Here is a 22,467-nt window from a genome sequence, read left to right on the forward strand (position 1 = left end):
AGGGTCGCTATGAGTCGCAAGCAACTCGACGGCACATAACAACAACAACAACAATAGTTAATATTATGCATGTTATTGTCCTTTCTTCCATTTTACAAATGTGAAAATTTTTAGTTTGCTCCTTCCTACTTAATACATGATAAATATATTCCATAAAATTCAAAATTCCTTCTTGGTGAGATTTTTTTTAATGGTTGCATAATAGTTCACTACATGAAATCATTTATTTAACTAATCCTTTAATGTCAGACATTCAAGTTGCTTTCAATTCTTGGACTGCACAACTTGTGTCATGACGATCATCTTTGTATAAAGTTCTTTATGCTTATCTTTATTTTTATAAGGTAAAGTGTTTAAATGGAATTATTAGATCAAAGGATTTACACTTTTCAGGCATCTGATTCATACTGATAGTTTTCCAGCAATTTTACAATTGTTTCTACTTCCATCAGCAATATATGAACATGATCAGGCCTTTGAAAACTATGAGTTACTGTCAGTAAAAAAGAAAGAGAATAAAACATTAGTGAAATGGTAAAGTATCTAATATGAACCACAATGTAATCCTAAATCACTGTTTTGAGGTTGTTGGTTTTTTAATTTATTTTTTTTTTATTTTCTGCTCTATGGGTGTACTCTGCGGCCGTCAGGCCTGGTTTTAATTGTTTTTGGTCAAACATTCTTCTAAGTGGTATAGCATTGGTCTGTCCATTTGCTGTACAGAGGTAACTGGTAGTTACTGTGATGCTAAACACTGTGACACTGATGTGTCAAATGCAATAATAGTTATCCATGGTGGACAGTGTTTGGTGGAGCTTCCTGATTAAGACAAGCTTGGAAGCAGGAGTGGCATCCATTTCCAAAAGAGCTTGCCTCCGAAAACTCTATGAACATGGAGAAACAATGAAAGTTATACAAGTGTTCAGGTCTTTCGTTCACAGGGCTGCTATGTGTCATCTATGGCTTGATGACACTTAACAACACGACAGCTGGCTTGCACATAAAATTCATAAACATTTTTTATTCATATGCATTGTGCTTCACATTATCTCTAAGTTTTTGGTTCAACTCCACGTAAGAACTAGAATGACCATTCATTTGTTCACCTTGGGAAAAATGTAGGGACAGACAAAAGTTTCTGTTAAACACTAAAAGGAATTTGCTACCATTTGTAGCATAAAAGCACTGTACTGTCTTGTTAGAGAGGCAAGACACGGCAAGAATATTGTCTCATAACTTGGGGAGATGAACATATGATAGAAACCAGGATGAGACCTCGTTTACACAGATAATATTCCTCTCTCTAATAGGAGTTTGCCATCTACTCCATATGACCCCATGGTTAGTCAAAATTTAAAAACATTTTAAAAAAATTTTTTTCTTTTAAAGGAGAATAGGGAAACTATAATGTTTGAAAAGAAAATTCAACTTGCAAAATGAAGACTTAAAAATGTACACTAATAGTCAAATTAGGAGAGCATAAGAACTACTTTGACCTGCTGCTCCAAAGACTCAGCAGCTTCAGCCGACTTCCTTTTGATTTCCCACAGCAGTCACGTCTCTCTGGTGATGTAGTCCCTAGAGTGCTGGGCTGCCAACCAAAAAATACACATCTCCGGTGGTTCAAATCCATCAGTGACTCCAAAGGAGCAAGATGGGCAGTCCTCCCATTAAGACTTGCAGCCTTGGAGACCAGAGAGGATTGTTCTGAGTTGAGAACAACTGGAAGGCAATGACTTTGAGCTTATATTAACCACGAAACACAACTTACTCCTTTCTGTGACTGTCAGCTCCGTGGTGGGGATGTTATGATGGACGTCTGGGGGATTCTTCACAGCACAGCTGAACGTCCCATTGTCCTTCATGTTAGGGTTGCTTATGCTGATGGATGCATCACCTTTGTACACGTTGCCAACCCAGGAAATTCTATCTCGAAATCTGCCTGATGTGGTCGGGTACGTGAAAGACTGGTAATGAAAAATCTACGAAAGCAACACAATGATGGGGGGAAAGTTTTCATGAATATATAAAACTAAAATTAAAAATACTTGCTGTTGAGGAGGAACTGACCCATAGCTGACCCTCTAGTGGGTTTTCAGAGGCTGTAAATCACATGGGACGAGACCACTCATCTTTCTGCCCAAGGAACAGCTGGCAGTTTCTAACCACATGCCTTTGGTTTGGCAGTGTAGCTTCTTCCCACTAGGTCACCAGAGTTCCCTTATAAAACTAAGTAGAAAGAAAAAGAAAAAAACACAACAAACCCTAAGTAGGAAAAAGATCATCTATGAGTTAACTAGTTTAAAAAACTCACCTAAGTAGATACAAAATGAGGTTCAACATTGTATAATTTTTTTATGTTTTGTTCACCTCCATCCCATAAGAAAAAAGACAGATCAGTAAAAATGATCAGAAAAAAAAGAGAATTGTAGAATCTCTTCTGTGTAACCTCTTCCAAATCCCCTCTAAATTATTAAAGAAATGATTCTCAACTGAGCAATTTTTCACCCCAGGAGACATCTGACAATTTGTAGAAACATTTTATCAGAAATGGAAGATAGAGAGTTTACTATTGGCATCTTGTTGTGAGAGGTCAAGAATATTTTAAAATATGCAATTATGCACAAAATAGCCCCCTAATCAAAGAATTCTCTAGCCCACAATCTCAACAAAGCTCATACTGAAAATCTGTGTTCTAAAGTAACAGTCAATATTTGTATAGTACTTTATGGTTTCTAAATGACATACAACCAACCACATGGACCTCATAAAAATCTTGAAATACAATGAGCAAATATAATTATCCCAAATTTGTAGAGAGGGAAATAAAGCCCAAGGAAAAACAAAACAAAAACAAATCCTGAGTTGTTCAAAGGCATACAATGAGAAAGTTGCAAGGTAGAGATGCTGGTTTATTCTCAAAATTACCAAGAGACTACAATATAATCCAACCTCTCACAAGTTATCAGTTTTAATAATGAATATAAACCAAGAGTCACATGCATGGTAAATAGTCAATAACATTATATTGAATTAAAATGATGCTGCTTCAGACTTGGTACTTAAAAACCTCATAACCATATCAGACGATCTGTCAGAGAAGGAGGGACAATCTCCTCCTGTTCTAGTCAGATGCAATTTGATGGTACACACACACAAAAAGAATTAAAAAAAATAAAAAATAAAATAAACCCAAAACCTTATAACCAGAACAATCTCATTATATCTGTGACTACTTCAGGCAGGCACTGTTGACAAAGTGTGACCTCTCTTTCTTATGCAAGATACATAGCTTTCCTCTTTCTTTGTTTACTTGACATCTTCCCACTTAGGAACTCAACCACTGAATTGCCCAATTTTGAAGAGCAATTTCCTAGGGAAGATGCTGCATCATTTACTTGGTTCATGCATTCATCCAACAAATATTTACTGCACACTTCCTATATACTGAAGTATTATGTTAAGCAAGGAGTTTGTGTGATCCCTAGGTGGCACACTTTAGTGTTAACCAAAAGCTTAAAGGTTCAAAACCACCCCAGGTGTCTTGGAAAAACCCCTAGAGATATAGTTCCAAAACATCAGGTCACTAAAAACCCTCTGGCATACATACAGTTCTATTCTCATTCACATAAGGCAGCCATGAGTTGAAATTGATGGCAATTGGGTTAAATTAAAGGGATATAATAGCAGCCAAAAAGGCATGGTCCTTGCTTTTATGGTACTTAAGTCTATTGGGAAATATGGATATTAAAAACCATAATAAATAATTAAAACCTACCACCAGCAATCAGCATTAAACAGAAAAGGATTTGAAGCCCATTATTGACAAAACTAGCCTCACTGCATACGTTCAGAATTACTCTAACCTATCAGTTCCCGTTAAATTAGTGAGACTCAAATCTCTAGCCAAATCCTAAATGGACATTAACTGCAATATCATATTATATGATGTGAAAAGTCTACTAATTTAAGTATGAGTGCAATGCAATAGATTTCCCTTTATATATGCCTTACTGGCCCCAGCTTTATAGTTCTGTCAAGATAATTAATTTATTAGGTTACCATCTTGCAAAGGAATTAAACCATTTACTATGTAAATAAGGTACAAAAAACCCTTGTTGGAATTAATCTATGTTTCTACGCAAACTAGATAAGGAGTCCCAGTGGCCTAGGCTGTAAGGAACTGCACTGCTAACCCAAAGGCAGCACCTCTCCAGCGGTTCAAATCCACCAGAGGGTCTGAGAAAAAGAAAAGATGGCAAATCTCTTCCAATGCCATTAACAGTCTCTGAAGACCTACCGAGGGTTGGTTAGGAGTCAGCAATGAGTTTTTTATATAGACTTGGTGACTGTGGCCTAGTTTTGCCACCCTGCTAAATTTAAATAGGTTAATCCCACCGGTGTTGAAAGGGTCCGCACTGCCATCAAGAAGAACCTGATTTAAAGAATGTCCCTGGAGTCCTTGAACAGATAGAGTCATAAGCAGACAGAGAGCTGTAACACTGAATGCTGCATAAGATGATGAGCAATGTCACAGCAATGGCATGAGACTACAGGAACCAGGAAATCAGTATAAGGTGGCTGTCGTGGGTTTGTGGGCTCTCTAAGTGAGAGAGAGCTGAGTGCCTTCGTGCACCAGGCTTGTTGGCAGTATAGAGTACTTCCAGGACTGTGTCAGGCCACCTAAAGAGCTGTAACACTTACTCAAGCATGACAAAGACCAGACCAAGCATGGTCTGCTGGACAGTATGTCCAAGAAAAGTGGAGAGAGCTATCTTGGTTGAATGCTATCCTAAATTGCCATACTATTGTTCTGTTATTTTCCAAGTTGATCCTGATCCTAAGCTGTAGCCTATAATCTCAACACTAAAACCATATAATCATGAGTATAGTCTATAAATTCTGTGTGGCCATTGCAAAGAATCATGACACCAAGCAGACAAGTAGAGAGTGTTGTAGGGAGGACACCTGGTATCAGAGACAGTGAGGAGGTGTTGGAGAGTAGAGGCATGTGCAACCTCCACCACACAGGAATTCGCTCTGGACTGCCGGTGCTGATCTGGATTCTCACCCCTTCCTCTGAAGCTGGGTAACTACTGATGCTACAGAGTACCTGTGGGTGAGTAAGTGTAGCAACTTCTAGACCAATCTCACAGAGAATGGCACTGTAAGATAGCTATTGTTTGTATTTAAGGCTTCTGATCCAAGAGCTCCTCACTGCTTGCTCTGCCCTACTTTTGATCAAGGAAGCAGAGTGAAATGAGGCCAGCCATAGCTTCCTGACCACTCAGAATGAAGAACACTTCAGTGAACTATTTAAAGTCTAAAGGGGAAAAAAAACAACAAAACAGAACACAGAACTATAACCTAGCTTCCTTCACTGGAGCCACCTGCCTAATTCTGTGGCATGAAATAATGACTCCCCAAACAAAATTCAAAGTTTAGACATTAAAATCAAAGAGAAAATTTTTCCAGTGAAAGTAACAGGATAAATAGACTCGGGATACTTTCAAGAATAGACAGACAGCAATGACACTCACATTTTTGATAGCATCTATCTTGAGCTAATACTGCTGACAGCACTATGATAGAGGCTGCCGTTTAAATAGCATTGCCATCTTCAATTTGACAATCCACAATGGAGTCTGGATCATAAATTTGCCTTAGATGTATGACTAAAGTGCATTTTGTTCTAGTAATGCAAGACCATCTGTCACCAGGAACTGCATGCTGGTGCCACCACTTCCTTCAAAGGAAGCTATATAAATCAGTGCAGGTGTTTGTTCTCTGGGAGACAAATCAAGATAAATCTGCCGAGCAGATATACAAACAGATACACCCACACGAGATACCTGCACACAGCACGAAGCAAGCAGCTTTAAAAGAAAGGAAGTCTGTGACTGGGACTTACAGAATTTTTTCATACAGAAATCCTAGTTTGTTGTTGTTGTTGTTGTGTGCTATGTGCTATCTAGTTGGAACCAACTTCTAGTTGAGCCCCCAGTGGATTTTCAGAGAGAATAAATCACATAGGAGGAGACTGCCCATCTTTCTCCAGAGAAGCAGCCTGTGGATTTTAACACCTGTGCTTTGAGCTGGCAGCGCAGCTTCTTATACTCAGCCACCAGAGCTCCTTACAGAAGTCTTAGAGGGACCCTTATCAGTGTACTGAATCTGAAAATGAAGCTATGTAAAAAGAAACAACAAAGGGGAAACTACATTAAACCACATTTCCTGAGTTCCTGACAGTATTTGGTTTGTTGTTGTTTTTTCATTTCTTCCTATAACTTGTTTGCTTGACTCTTAACAGAAAAAATAAAAAGTCCTGCATGATCAAACAAATGTCTTTATGAGGTAAATATTCTGCTCATTCTAGTTAGATAGTTCAGATTCTAAGAGGAGAAGGTCTAAAGATCATCTGTGACTTGGAATAAAAGGATTCCAAAGTCGTTGATGACTGAAGACTAACAGAAAGTTTCTGAAAAGTAAATACTCACTGATTCCACGCGATTGCTGCTGGTAGACCGATAGGTCCAGTCTATGGTGAGTTTGTCAGTGACATCGTTAGTCGACGTGAAGTAGCATTTCAACTTGATCTTTTCTCCCACATAACCTCGGACATGGGCATCAGTTTTAATCTCCAAAGGAAGGACTATGTAAATACCTAATCAAAGCAAGCCCAAACATTGATAGTGTATTCAATTGGGTAGAATATACACACATACTAAGAGTGAGCAATATCGATATTTTACTTTTTATTCTTTTTGGGAATATCATAAAAAAGCCATAGGCACAAATGACTTCTCAGGAATGCCCACAGGAGACAAACAGCAGATATGTGTACTAATCAAGGTCAGTATTTTAATTATTTTGCAATCTTAAATAAAAACTAATTACTTGGGTAATAAGCTGGTCACATTAACATCTTCCTAAGCCCAGGGTTGTGGTTAAATAAAGTACAAACAAGTGTTGTCTGCCTTTAGTAGACTTAAAGACATCTTTCCTCATGCTCCCAGCCCTCCAGTTCTGGGAACATGGCAGTTTTGTGGTGTAAGGGCCTCAAGTACAGAGAGTTGACACTTGCAGCCACCGTGACTTCAGCCACCAGAACAATTAGAATATTTTTTCAAAGGATTTTATAAAATGGTTCCAAAGGTTTATACAGGTCTCTGTCCCCCTTCTTAAACCTGGTTCATTAATCCTATCTCAACTTGAAAATAAATTATTATGTTCAAAAGCTCTAGAGACTTACTCTTTCCAAAACCACCTCATATATTCAACTTTGATACTCCATCCCTCCTACACCACTAAATAGTGGTTTCTTCTAACCAATCCTCCAACTTTCTCAAGCCAGAGAGTAGAAACATATCTTCCACAGGGGAAATGGTTTTCATGACAGTAAATCACCAGCACTTTTTTTTTCTTTATTCCTTATCCACCACAATAAACCATGATGCTCTCGTTGACCAAATACCAACAGTGCAGTGCAGTTTCACAAGACAGCAGCCCACACACAAATCCTGAAAACCAGCAGTCCCTCTGGCACAGGCAGGATGGTGTCATGATTAAGCACCCAGACTTCTAGCCCAGAATGTTTTGGTTCAAATCCCAACACTACCACAAGCTCATTCTGTATTCTCAGAAATTCCTTTATTTCCACGAGATTCCTGTAAGTTAACATAGGCATAACACTGAGGAGCCTCCCTGACTCAGCACAAGCCTTCAGTGGGTCTCATTGTCATCACTGCCACCTCTTCAGTCCTGCCTACACTCTCTGAACCTTTCCTATGGAAGGCAGACTTGTGAGTCATCAATTCCACTCTCTTTACCTTGGCCTGCTTTGAATCATTTTTCATTCTCTCCTCTGGACAATCTAGACTGTTCACATTCCTACTAAAAGGAGGAGACTAAAACTGAAAGAATGGAAAGGAAAATCATGAGTTTGATTTTGAATGAGATTAAAGTGCCTCTGAGATAACTGCAGTGTCAACCTAAAGTTGGCTTTTTTAGCCATTACCTTAGCTCCCTCTGGTCTTAAGCTACCTTAAATACACATGGTCTTACAAATCATCAATAGCTGTGGGACTAGGATATGAGAAACAGAGAGCGAGAGAGAGAGAGCACCTCCCACACTGGGCAGCAAAACTTGAGGGAGACTGGAGCAAGAGCCTTCCCTGCTGAGAAGGAGACCCTGGTAGCGAGATCCTGGTGAAGGCTGTGGAGAGACTAAGGCAAGATATAACCAGAGGAGCCCTGATATAAAGACCACAGTCAAAGGTTTTTGCTTTTGTTGACAGATAACAGAAGGAAAAGTTGACAGCTGAACTGAAATCGGAGCCTGGACTATTTGAGGAATTGTGTCTTGGGACTCCTGGGCTAAAAGCTGAATTCGCACTGTGTAATATTCTTTGCCTTCCCCATCTCCAACTTATTTCCCTAATAAACCCCATTCTCAGAACCACAACTGTGAGTAAACAACAAATAAAGGAACCTCTTGCTGTTGTGTGGCTCTAAGGGAACCACAGGGCTGGGCCATGGGCTGTTTATCTGCTTTCTGCTCTGGGGCAGCGAGGGGCTGTGCTGTTCTCAGTCCTTCTAACCTTTTCAGAAAGAAGCTCACAGCCCTGTGCTGTGTCCGTGTCCCATTTTCTGCTCTTTAGACAGACAGCCATAGGAAAATGTCGAGTAGGGAGTTGGTTTAGAGAAGAGACTGATCCAAAATATGGCCTATGATATAAATTCAGCTATATATCTTTTTGTAAATAAAGTTGTATTAGAACACAGTCACATCCATGTGTTGTTTATAGTTGCTTTTGCACTACTTCAGCAGAACTGAGTAATTGTGACAAAGGTCACATGGCCCACAAAGCCTAAAACATTTACACCGTAAACCTTTACAGAAAAATAAAAATATTTGTTGACTCCTGATTTAGCACAAAGAAGAGACCTGGGTTAGAGTTAGAAACCCATTTTATCAGTCTCCTGTCAGTCAACTCTCCACATAAATGAACCCTACATCTCTAATAAATCTAACATTGTTCTTTGCGGTTGTTATTGTTGTTAGGTGCAACCGAGCCAACTTTGACTCACAGCTAGACTAGGATCAACAGATTTGAACCTTGCCCTATCGTTACAGTCTCTGTCATGTTCAAAGCACTGCTTGGAATATATCCTGAGAAAATTAAAAATGAGACACAAATGGAGATTTGTACACCAATCAATGTTCATAGCAGCGTTATTCACCATCACAATAACATGAAAACAGCCCAAATGTCCAACTACAATCCAATGGATTGAGAAACTATGGTACACTCACATGATGGAATAATAGGCAGCACTCAGAAACAATGATTTTGAAAATCACTACATAACTTAGGAGGGACTAGAGAGCATTATGCTAAGTGAACTAACTCAGTCCCATAAGGACAAACACTGTATAAAACCATTATTGTAGAAATAGAAGGATAATTAGTAAAGCATGTATGAGGATCCAAGGAATGGAGTGTAGGAGCAGAGGGGCGAGGATGTGGGGCGGGGATCATGGGGTCACACTATTTGGGTAGAAGGAGAGATGGGTAAAGGAAATGGGAAAGATACAGTGTGGAAAACAATGTACACGAACTGTAAGCAAACCAGTATAATTTTTTTTTTTAAAATATCAGTCACTGATGTTCCTTAGCGCTATCCCTTGAGCCTATGGCTCCTATTGAACACGTTCTCCTTGGACAATCTTGTTTTTACAAAGTTAACAACCAATAATATACTAACAGAAGTTGTGTTGGCACAGTGGTTGATGTTCTCAGCTGCTAAATAGAAGACCAGCGGTTTGATTCCACCAGCTGCTATGTGACAGAACAATGAGATAAACTGTTTCCAAAGACTGCAGCCTTGAAAACTCTATGGAGCAACTCTATTGCATTCCATAGGGTTACTTCTGAGTTCAAAATAATATGCTAATGAGACCCAGCCTTCACTGTGAGCATGATCTTCCTCTGAATACACAAATGTTACTAAGTATACTCACTTGAATATTTTCACCACACAACTTCAAACTGAATGTTGAGGAAGAAAGGCCTGGATGATCCAGGCTACAGAGCCAGCTTTCCCGTGAGTGCAACAGAAGAGATAAGGGGAATGAATGGATCTGGAGAGAAAGGGGCAAAAGGAGAATAAGGAGCAACGATCCTGCTCCCAGCTCTGGAAGTGACCCAGACTGGCTTAAACCAACCATTCCATTTAACAGCTAAAAAACCCCAAAACCCAAACAAACCAGAAACCCCTGGCCTAACCTCAATATCTAAAGCTTGACAATTTCTGTGGTGTAATTACTCACATTATGGCTAATATCAAGTTACAAAAAAGGCATCACCAAATGCCATGTTAGAAAGAGGTGAGTTTACTCAGCCCTGGAGAGAGCTGGCTGTAGCACACCATCCTCCAGCCTCCTGAGACTGGTTTGAGGTCAACCTGTGATCTATGAGAGTTCCAGAAAACTTGTTTGGGAAGTTGTTTAATGACTCCACATCTTGATATGCTAGTCTCTATATGTCTGGAATCTTCCTCACTCCCTACTTCTAATTAATGTATTCCTTTTTCACAATTTCATTTTAGTGACACCTCCAGGAAGTCTTCATAGCAGACTGAGGGCATATGCTCTATGCTTCCATGTTTTCTAGCACATCCCTCTCTCAGTACCAGATTTTGAAATGATCTATTGACTTAACTTGCTTCCTCCAATGGACTCTGAGTTCATGAGAACACAGCCTGACACACTGTGGATGTTTAGTAATAAGTATCTAACTGAGTTTAACACAGCTTCCTATTTGTAAGACAAAAGTCATTACAAAATAAGCATAAAATTGAAAAGTTCTAAGTAATTTCTGGTTATTGAATTATAATATATACTACCTACTCACCTAACAACTTCCTCCTTGTTAATATATTTGAACTCCAAAATTATAAGAATAATTTGACCATGAAGGTATCAACATTTGAAGCAACTTACTTTACTAATATCTAAAACACTAGTTGAACATATAATTACAGAAAAAAATTAGACCCATAGGTGGACTAAACTGCACTGCTTGAAGTCAGGATGTCAGTTTTCTGTGAGGAAGAAGCACAAGGAAGGGTCCTGGGATACCAGTGACATACTGCTTAACAACTTGGACATGTTACCCAGCTGTGTTCCCTTTCCAACGTGCATAGAGAATTGTGCAGCTAAATCGAAGGTGGTATCTCTCTAGAGGCTTGAGTCTACCAGTGGCTCCAAAAGTGCAAATGGGCAATTTCCTCTTTGGTGATTTACAGCCTCCAAAACTCAGTGCACTATGTATCAGTTCCAACTTAATAACAATGCATTCTGGGGGTGGGGGTTTTTAACTCAGGGTTTTTTTTTCTGTTCACTTATGTTAATTTTTCTATATATTATACTACAATTAGGGAGCTCTCGGGCAATGAGATTAGGTGTGTCAGACTCAGGGAGATTGGTTCAGAATAATGCAAGTTTCAAAGCTACTGTACATATAGTCACTATGAGTCACAGGTGAATTAATGGCACCTCACAACAAGAGTAGTAAGAAATTGTGCTGCCAACACAAAGGTAGAGGGTTCGAATCTCCATGGGAGAGAGATCAACTCCTGTGCAGTTTACTGCCTCTGAAAACCCACAGGAGGGTCAGCTATGGGTTGATCCTGCCTCTACCATACATAATATACTACAATTAAAAGTATAAAAATAAACAGATAAAAGAGTTTGTTTTGTTCTTTTGCTCAAAAAATAAACAAGAAGAAATAAATAGCAATTTTATATTCACTCAGAAATTTTCATTTCTAGGGCTTTAATGTCCTTATGTGTTGTTGTGTACCATGGAGTCAGAACTGACCCATAGCTGACCCCTCCTACAGCTTTTCAGAGGCAGTTAATCACACAGGAGAAGACTGCCCATCCTTCTGCGGAGCAGCTGGTGGATTTGAACCTCATGCCTTTGGGATTGCAGCACAGCGTCTTGCCACTAAGCCACCAGAGCTCCATATAGAGATCTAAATTTTCACCTGAGTTAAAAAGAATTCTTGTCTGGGGAAAAATGGCCAACTTTTAAAATATTCACAATTAACACAAAGATGGGGGGGGTAGGAAATCTGGGAGCGAAAAAAAACCCCACCACATTTTACTATAGGGAACACTGTCTGATGCCCTTGACAGTAGGGAGTTACACTTTTAACCCATGGACTGCTCCTGTCTGGTCTGGTGATTCTAATCCATTGGTGGAACAAAGATGGGCAATCTCCTCCCCTGCGATTTAGTCTCAGAAACCCAGGGTCAGCTATGAGTTATTTTATGACTCAACAGCAAGGAGTTTGATTTGGGGGGGGTTGGGGGGGGGGGGTTGGGTTTTTTACAAAAGGAAGCCTAGTAGCACAGTGGGTTAGTGCTTGGCTACACTCATCCCAAAGACCAGCAGTTCAAAACTACCAATTGATCTGTGGGAGAAAATGTGTCAGCCTGCTTCTGTGAAGATTTCTAATGTTGGAAACCTTCTGGAAAAGTTCTACCCTATCCTTTGGTGGCTAAGTGGAGAATTTACTTTCAGACAACAAGGTCTGGGTTTCTTTTGTTTCTTTCTTTTGTTTTTCATTTTCTACATGGAGAAAATGAAATAAATATGACAAATAAGTCTACCATCTTTGATTCACACCCACAGCAAAAGAGAAAAATATAACTCTAGACAGCCTCATCCACTGTTTCTATTATATATTCATAATGAATATAGAAGAACCAGATTTGTAATATGGGGAGAATTCAAACTAGCTAACTACTTAATATACTCTATCTTTGAAGAGTTGAAAAATAAATAAACAATGTAGTGAAACCAAAGTTTGTCACCTAACAGATTTGGAATAGGTAGATTTTAAACACACACACACTAAAGGAAAGAAGTCAATCATTAAGACTACATATTGTATAATTAGATTTCTAGGAAATGTCCAGAATAGGCAAATTCATATATAAAGTAGATTAGAGGTTACTAGAAGGGAAGAGATAGGAAATAACTGTTAATGGATTTCATGTAGGGTGATGATAATGTTCTAAAATGAATCGTGGTAATTGTTGCAAAACTCAGTAAATATAACCCTAAAGAAACCATAACTGCCACCCAAGAGGATATATACAGACCCATGTTTATTGTGGCTTTGTTCACAATAGCAAAGGGCTGGAAACAACCCAAGTGTCCATTAACAAACGAATGGACAGAGAGAAGCTCTGGTACCTTCACACAATGAAATACTATGCTGCATTGAAAAACAAAGAACTCATGAAATATTACACAAATGGGTAACCCTGAAGGATGTTATACTGAGTGAAATATCTCAGTCACAAAAGGACAAATACTGCATAGTTCCACTGTTATAAAGCGGGACTGACATCAGGGTTGAGGGGAGACTGAAAAGGAGGATAAATAATGTACACTGCAGTAAAACAGATGAAGAAGAGAACTGTTCAAAAGAGGGATATACGATTAGGTATTATTGTCATGACAGGAGTCCAGAATAAAGGCTGCATAAAGAAGTGGACTTGGAGGGAGGGACTGTATAACAATGAAAGAATTTTTAATTTACTTTGCAGAGAGAAGAGTGAATTGGGGGAGTGGTGGGCAGGGAAGAAAGTGCACAATGAATGAATGAATGGAAACCCTATGTCTCTGTAAACTTTCATTAAAATTATTTTTTTTAAAAAAAACTCTTAAAATATACACCTGCATTCTATACTTTGACTGGGTAAATTGTATAGTAGGCAATAAAATTGTTATTTTTAAAGGTAAAAGATGCTTCACATAATGATAGCATAACATCAGCTTTTCATATTTTACTTCATTATTTGACTTACTGTACTTAAAATAGGCTCAAAATAGCTTCAGATTTAAGAAACTACCCACCATTTCTATTTCCCCTCCCAATAGAATATTTTCATATTCCCTTCGTGTGATAGAGAAAAGGAGGCAGACAGAACTGGGATTATAAATTTGGAGCACCAGGCTAGTTTAAATATTATTACACATAATGCAAAAGAATTTAGCTGGAAAACACTTATGACACAGGTAGTTAGGAGGGGACCAGGGAGTGTGCTGGCAGTACAAATATTAGTCACCACAAAACCAAACTCAGTGCCCTGTCGTCTACTCATGGTGACCCTCCCAACAGGTTTCAGACACTGTAAATAAAAATTTCCCAGTATTACATGCTGAAATTTAGGACACTTGAAATCTTTATTGTAAAACTCTCTTTCCGCGATCTGTATTGGTAAGAAGCTGTGCTACCAACGTAGAGGAACACAGTTTGAATCCACCAGCTGCTCTTAAGAAGGATGGGCAGTCTCCTCCCTTGGGATTTACTGTCTCTAAAATCTAACCGGAAGGTCAGCTATAGGTCCGTTCTAACTCAATGATAAACAAGTACCTATTCGGAAATTTTAAAAATAGTTCAGTAATAGCAGCTATCAAGGTTTTACTAAAATTTTCCGTAAAGTCTAAATTTTGCTAATATTTTATATGCCTGGAAGACACACACACATAATACAGGAAATAACTGCACCCCAAAATGAAGATTGAACTACAGGCAACAAATTGCACAAAAGCAAAATACCGCAAATTTTAATGTGCTGTTAAAACTGTATTTCTTACCAGTCAGATCTGATTTGACGGTACACGCACACAAAAATAATAAAATAAATTAAAAAAAAAAAACTGTATTTCTTTACAGCATTGAAGTCTATGGGGGAGAGAATAGTCTAAAAAGTATTATATTTTAGGGCATTATTTTTATCGTAGGAGTACGCAATGAGGGTTGCAGAGTGGATTATATTTGGGGGTAGGGGGTGAGATTTGGGGAGGTGCGGGAGGATTGTGTACCAATGAAGGAGTTTTTCTTTTGCTTTTCAAGGAGAGGAGCAAAAGGGGGGAAGGGGGGAGGGGTTTGTGCGGGGAGAAGGGTGCAACAATGAATGAATGGAATTCCAAAATCTCTGTAGATGTTCATTGAAATGAAAAATAAACGAAATTAAAATTTAAAAAAACAACAAAACTGTATTTCTGCATTAGTTTTAACATGAAAAGTTTCAACAGAAATTATAACTCTTTATTCTTATTTGTCTTAGTCAAAGTTTACAGAGCAAAAGCAAATCTCCCATTTGCTCGTTCGCACATTTTAAAAACTTCTAAAAAACTGTCAATAAAATGCTAAAGCAGTTGATTGTTCAACAAATTGCTGCTTCATTAAAACAAAATCACACCCTTCTCTAACGTGTTCTTTCATAGCCCCTGGTAAATCATCGACAAAAAACAAAATTACCACGATTCCAAGAGTCCTATTTTTCTTTTCCAAAATTATTGTAATAAATTACTTAATACTAGGGCTGATCTTTCTTAGTTATAGAACCAAAACTATCTTTCATCAGAGATGATGTGTTCCAACTTTTAGTTATCAACCAAGATATCAGGATTTTTTAGTTATAAGCCAAGATCTTAACCACTGCACCACTTCGTCTCCCTAATGAGGGTATATTGCCCACAAAACCACAGCAATCACCTATCGATCCTGATTAACAAAGATAAAAGCCACCAAATGCTCTCAAAACGAGAGTGTTCCGTGGTCCCATCAGTCATGCCATCGCCAGAGCTCAACGCCAAATCACGCAATGCGGTCGAGCTCCCCGGGGCTCAGGATTGGCCTGACAACCACTCAAGTTCCCCCACAGGGTGATGACAAGCAGCCAGCTCGCTCAAGGTTCCCATCCCCGAGCGTTCAGAGCACCTCCCAACGCCTTCCCTGAAGTCAACAGGGGGCTTCCTAGAGACCACCCCTTACACCCGGAACCGGAAAAGCGACCATCTTCCCTAAGCCCCTCGCCGGAAGTAGGGCTGAGCCGCCGGCGCACTCACCCTGGAAGAGTAGGGCGCCCAGCAGCGAGAAGCGAACGCAGCCTCGGCGTGCAGCCGCTCCGCTCTGCGGCATCCCGACAACTCGGATGCTCTCACACCTTGTTTACGGCTCCGGGGAGCGACACAGGTGACAACGGAAGTGACGTAAGCGGGCGGCAGCAAGAAAACTAAATGGCGCCCCACAGTTGGCGCAGAGACATGGCTGCTTTCCAAGACCACACCTGAGCTTGCTCACTCACTGCAAATTTTTAGGATTTAGGTGGGCGTGACTCTCCTTCTGCTTCGCTGCGCAGTCGGCCGACTTCCCGTGAATTTCACAACAGTCAACTGAGTGGCTCAGCCTAGCTTTAGGGAATTCTGTTAGGATTTCATCGTTTTGGTCTTCTGACTGTATTGCAGTTCTTTTACTCCAGCGCATCTTTGGTTGTGAATGCTCTCGGAGTAAATTCCTATAAACTTGAGTTCAAAGAGTCCTACTAGATCATACAGGATCGTAATCTAGATAGTTAAACTAGGTCTTGAATTGTGCTTCGGTCTCCGTTCAGAGTGTAGTTATATAGAAAACTCATTATTCCCTAAATTATTTGTTGAATTAGAATTAACAGGATGATGATCAATATATTTCAGCATGTTGTTGATGACCATCGACTTGGAACTGACCCACAGCTTACTCACAAGCGAGTTTTCAGAGGCAGTTAATCACAAGGAGGACATGCCCATCCCGAGAAGCAGCTGGTGGATTTGAACCCTGTGCCTTTAGGTTAAACACAAATCATCACCAGTAAGCCTCCAGAGATCCCTAGTTCAACAAGATGTTTTCTGTTTACAAGGACTATGATGGGGGAGGGGTAAGGGGGTGTATTTGTGTGTGTGTGTGTGTGTGTGTGTGTTCTAAGTAGAAATTAAATTTTCCCACTGCAATCCCAGAGGAGCACGGTTCGGATCCACCAGATGCTATGCCGGGAAAGGAGGGACAATCTCCTCCTGTACCAGTCAGATCTGATTTGACGGTACACGCACATGCACAAATAATTAAAAAAAAAAATTTCCCTTAAAATTTTAATTACTCCATTAATGGAAATTTTTATAGCATTTGTGTTAATGCTTTGAAGTAGTACGAAGAGAGCTGGTGTCACATCTTTCTGAAAAAATTGGATGATACTCCGCATTCATCAATAGTATTCTCAAGACAGCACTACATGTTTAAAGAAAGCAGGGTGAGGTGGAGAGTTAAATATGCTTCAGATTTAATGAACTTTGCATTCTTCAGGTCTCTTCCTTTTGCTAGAAAGTCGGTAGATGTCTGTGAAGGTGATAAGAATACCAACTGGAACAGACCAGAAGAGTCCCCAAACTAAGTAGTATTGATAGCCACAAGTCACAGATGCCTAGAGCAGTTCGGAGATTCCGTGGAAATCCATATAGAATTACCTAGCAGATGGCTGTCTACCCATTACTGGCTTCCATGCATCTGTGTTAAGAAAACATCAATAAAGAGACAATATATTCTCATCTGTTAACCTGCTATGTAAACATTTGAAATTTGTATATAAGTAAATGACATAGTTGGTCCATTTTTATTACTAAAAGTTTATTTACATGAATATGGCACAATAAAAATAAATTACAACACAAATGTACTTTTTCAGAACAAAATACTGAACAACATGTAATATCTGGCAAGGCCATGTTACACATTTGAGTATTTAGCTGAGAAACTACAATTTTTGCTGGAAAAACTCACCATGAGTTTTTGACTACTTCATTCTACTTATAGAACAACATCTTCATTGATTTGGGGGGAGGGAATCAAGTTACAGTGTTTTCAGAGGTTGAATTATGTATGATTGGATTAAAGAAATAGGGATTTCAGATCAAAGTTAATATGTAAATATTGCCTCAATTTAAAAAAAAATGCAAAGATAAGATTCAGCATCTTTAAATACAGATAACATATTTGAAAGTTCAAGTTTGTTAAAGAAATCTCTAGTCCAACAAGTGAAAACTGAAATTAGGCAGATTATCAAAAATTATCTTGAGCCTTATCAACACACTTTTAGGTGTGCCGTGTCGCTATAACTTAACTTTGGAAAAACAAGGAAATAAATTTTCCTCTTTTGGAGGAGGGAAACAACCCTTTGCATAGGCCATTTATAAAGTTTGCTCTATCTACCAGTATATGGGGAGGGAAAAGAATTGGTTTCATTTAGTTAAAGTAATTGTGGCATTTCTCTGTCCCAAGACAAATCTTCCTTTACACAAAGCAAACAAGTGAACAAAAACAAGTAAAAAAGAAACTTAATCCCTTTGTGTTCTCAGAACTTTGTATCATTCCATCATTTATGGTTCATTTGGCTTTTTTCCAGCAGCCCCAAGTTTTTAAAGCTGTAATGCACTACTTCAGAATCCTTCTATTTGGCTGTTTGATGATACCAGTCTACAAATGAGCATAGAACTTAGATTATTATTGTTATAGATAATTGAAATGGGGAGGAAAAGCCTAGTAGCCTACCTAGTCAATCACAACATAGAGGGGAAAAAACTACACTTATTTCTCCCAAAACAAGAAATAGAGTGACAAGTGATTGATCTTGTGATATCTGGTCAATCTTTCAGTATTTATTTTTTGTATATCCTTTTCTGGATACTCTGTGACTTAGACTTGTTTAATTTTAAACCAAGATGTTACGCATGTTGTTGGAGAGCCATAAAAGTAAAAATGTTTTAATTTGGGAACTAAAACAGCTGGGGAGTTACCTCACCTTTAAATGTAGAGTATAAGGCAAGAAAATAAACATACTTTAGTAGCAAAAAAACTAATACATTAAAGGGGAAAAGTCATAGTCTAAAAACAGTCTGCTAGGGAAAAAATATAGCTTGTTAAATGCATAGAAACCAGTGAGCATTTTAAAAGTGTCTGCACCCTTAATAAATGAGTCTGTAGTAAGTTTGATGGTATCTGCTCAAAAAGGACCCCGTACTGGCTTCAGAAGAGCGTTGTTATGTAGGTAGGTAGGTACCGCAGGGCTGAATGGAAGACAGATCAGAACTGGAAAAGCCAAAAAAAAGCTACCTTTAACTTCAAAGTAGCCTACGGTTCTGGTCCATGGAAATTTTTAGTTTCCTAAAATGTAAAACATAAGTTTAAATAGATAATAAATACATACATTTGGAAAGCATGCAATAGGAATGCTTGGAATTATGAATTACAAGGATATGCTTATTTGATCTATTGGGGGGAAAACCTCTTAAATGTCTTTGTTCTCCCCATAATTTTAATTTGTTAAAGTTTTTCAGTCAGATCTTTGCTGCATAGTCCTCAGAGTCAGGGTCCTTAATTGATAGTCTTTGAGAGCCCTGTAGAGGGCCAGGGTGGTACACAGAGTTCAAGGGCTTGACACCCACAGATGTCTCAGAAGTAGGTCCTGGTGATCGGTTTCTGAAAAATCAGCCACTGAAAACCTTGTAGCGCACAGTTCTTCTCAGATGCATATAGGATTTTGCCATGAACCAGAATCAACTTCACTACAACTAATTAAGTGCCCTGCATGAACAATGACTAGCACATTCTTATTCTGTCTCTCCCTCCCTCTTATTAATGTATTCAAATATAGAGGGGGGGAAATAGAGAAAAGAGTATAGAATTTACCTAAATCTAACTTTTAAATATTTTGCTTTATTTGAAGCTTTTAAAACAAATTACAGATACTCTTAAATTCCATCTTTAAATACTCCAAAATGCATTTTTTGTGAGAGTCAGTTAAGAGTTTATTCCAATTCATTGGAACATAGGAACAGTATTAATATAAAATGTCCTAATAGAGTAGGGTTGGGCTTTTTTTTTGTTTGTTTTTGTTCTATAACTGTAGCATCATTTTCACACCTAATAAAAATCTAACCATTTCCTGACATCATCTATCATGGATTCAGTTGTGTACTCCCAACATATGTATATAATGAGGGAGCTATGTAATGCTCTCTCATGATGTGATAAACCACACAGCTGTAGGATTGAGGTAGAGGATGTTGTTGTTAGGTGCCCTCTAGTCAGCTGTGATCCACAGTGACCCTATGAACAATGGATCTGAACTCTGACCTGTCCTATGCCCTCTTCATCAAATATACTTGAGCCCATTGTTACAGTCACTGTACATCCATCTCCTTGAAGATCTTCCTCTCACTGATCATCTGCCTTTCCAAGAATGACGTCCGTGTACAAAGACATCTGAAAGTTGGACAGTGAATAAGGACGATAGAAGAAGATTCAAGGCCTTTGGATTGTCATGTTGGAGAGAGTATCCCATGGACCCCCAAAAGAACAAACAAGTCTGTGTTGGAGGCAGTGCAACCTGGTGCTCCCTAGAGCCAAGGATGGTAAACGTGGTCTCACATAATTTAGGCATGTTGTTAGGAGGGGCCTGTCCTTTAGAAAGACATCATGCTGGGAATAATAGAGGGTCAGAGAAAGAGAAGGAACCCTCAACAAGATGGACTGACAACAGTGACTGCAACAATGGGCTTACGCATATCAGAGACCATGAGGACAGCGTGGGATAGAGCAAGGTTCACATCTGTTGTTCATAGGGTCATCCTGAGTCATAGTCAACCAACAACAGTAGTAAAAGCCTAGGTTGCTTTGAAGAGACTTGCTGGATTTATAGGTGTCAAAGGCATTTCTCAAGAGGCATGGATGAGAAGCAGCACCAGTGAACCAGCAGTAGCAGAACCAGAATTCCTGTGCAGAGATGGAGACAGATACTGGATGGCATGGAAGCTGATCCTTGGAGCCAGAGAACTGATTCTTTTCAGGCAACTTTTCAACAATTGTCAGTGAAGCTGGGCTTGCCACTGTATAGATCTAAAAAGCTGGGTGTCCCTGAACGGAAACTTAATGATGGAACAGGATACCTCTGAGCATTTATGGCCAGAACTGAAGAATTCTGTAACATTTATGGAAGCAGCACAGAGGCTGGGCTGGCCTCTTTGGGAGCCCAAGGAGCATGCTGCCTCTGTCAAAGTCTCTGGGATCTCAAAGTGTGGAAGCATGGCTTCTAATGGTAGAAGTCACAGTTTGCTAGACTTCAAAGAGATCTTTGCCAGCTCAGTTCCAGAGTAGGGACTTAGCTTAAGATGGGGCCACCTCCCAAAAGCTGAGGAGTAGGGCTGCCATGTCCAAGGGGGCAGAAGTGTGGGGTCTGCTGGGATCAAGGAAGGGGGGTCACTACACAGATTGGATTAGTTGCCCAAAGGCAAAGAAGCAGAATTCTCTGAGTGGGCCCTCTGGAAGGCAGAGCTGAAGCCCAGAGCCAAGGGGCCTCCATGCGGAGCAGAGACAAGAGCTGAAGCCGGGTCTGCAGGGCAGAGTAACTGCCTAGAGAGCTGTTGATTATTTTAACCCTTGAGGGCTAATCAAAATAGCTCTAGATAGTCACTTGCTTGGTATTAACTGTGTCTGTCCTTTCCCTCCAGTTTCTCCCATTTGTAATCTGGATAGCTATCTACCCCTGCTTGTTTCACAATTGTACTTTGGAATCAGGTTTCTTGCATTCTAAGTTCATAGATGTAGAAAAATTCTGTCCCAGGATGGCATATGGATTTGGAATTGATTTTAGACTTTTGTGATAACATGTTGGAGTGAAGTGTTTTTTGCATGTAACAAGGATGTGAGTTTTGGCAGACATGTACAAAGTACATGTGTATAATTCAGAACTTGTGTAATGATACCCCAGGATCTGATAAGACAAACAGTTGTAGAAATATGAGTAGAATGCAACATTCCCTAATATCACTAATACCATTCCAGCCATAATGATAAAGAGTTCCCCTAGGGATCTAGAGATAAAAGGGGAAGAAAGCAAGCTAAGACAGCCAGGAGGGCTTAGGGACCACCAAGAAGTAATCAGTAGAAGTGGAGTGTGTCCTTTTGGACCCAGGCCCCTGCACAACAAAGCTCCTTCACACTGGGCCAACTTAGAACACAAACATTTCAGCAAACTCCAGCTGGGACTACAGATGCAGATGGACTGACAGACAGGAACTTCCCCTAGAGTTGGCACCTTGAGTTTAGACTTCACCTAATCTATGAGAGAGTTAATTTGTTAATGCCATCCACTTGTGGTATCACTGCTATAGGAGCATTTGATAACTAAAATATCCATATTCATAATTCCCCCTAACTGCCACCTCAATTTTTTATAACTAATTTATTCAAATTAGCATCAATTCAATTAGAGGATTACATATTGTAGCATTATTTATGTTGCATTAATTGTTAGTATCTTGTTTTTACCTGAAAATCCCTCCTTTTTATTTTCCTTGTTAGAAAATCAACTTTGGTTGAGAAAAATAGTAGCCCTGGGTAAAAACTCCCTTATGCCAAATTTGGTTTTCTGTTCTTACCAGAGAATTTTTTTACTCCATATTATATGTTATAAACTTTGAGGGTTTTCCTACAACCAGGAGAAGATAACGTAGATGAATGGGATCTTCTAAGACTCAAATCCCTATGCACATCCAAAAACTTCTCCAA

The 22,467-nt window shown here is 39.3% G+C and overlaps 1 protein-coding gene across 1 annotated transcript in view; it reads right to left on the minus strand.

Annotated features, from left to right (window-relative positions):
* MPZL3 (myelin protein zero-like 3) overlaps nucleotides 1-16,011 on the minus strand; it is a 40,870-nt gene extending 24,859 nt beyond the window's left edge. The window contains exons 1-3 of the mRNA XM_006890885.1: nucleotides 15,939-16,011; nucleotides 6,498-6,664; nucleotides 1,772-1,982 (exon numbers count right to left, since the gene is read on the minus strand). Of these exons, the coding sequence (XP_006890947.1) occupies nucleotides 1,772-1,982; nucleotides 6,498-6,664; nucleotides 15,939-16,011 (451 nt within the window). The remainder of the gene's footprint in view (nucleotides 1-1,771; nucleotides 1,983-6,497; nucleotides 6,665-15,938) is intronic.
* Nucleotides 16,012-22,467: the final 6,456 nt, after the last annotated feature.

This window comes from Elephantulus edwardii, unplaced genomic scaffold (genome assembly GCF_000299155.1).
Source record: "Elephantulus edwardii isolate Elephantulus edwardi_28Jun2011 unplaced genomic scaffold, EleEdw1.0 scaffold00093, whole genome shotgun sequence".
NCBI classification, from domain to species: Eukaryota; Metazoa; Chordata; class Mammalia; order Macroscelidea; family Macroscelididae; genus Elephantulus; species Elephantulus edwardii.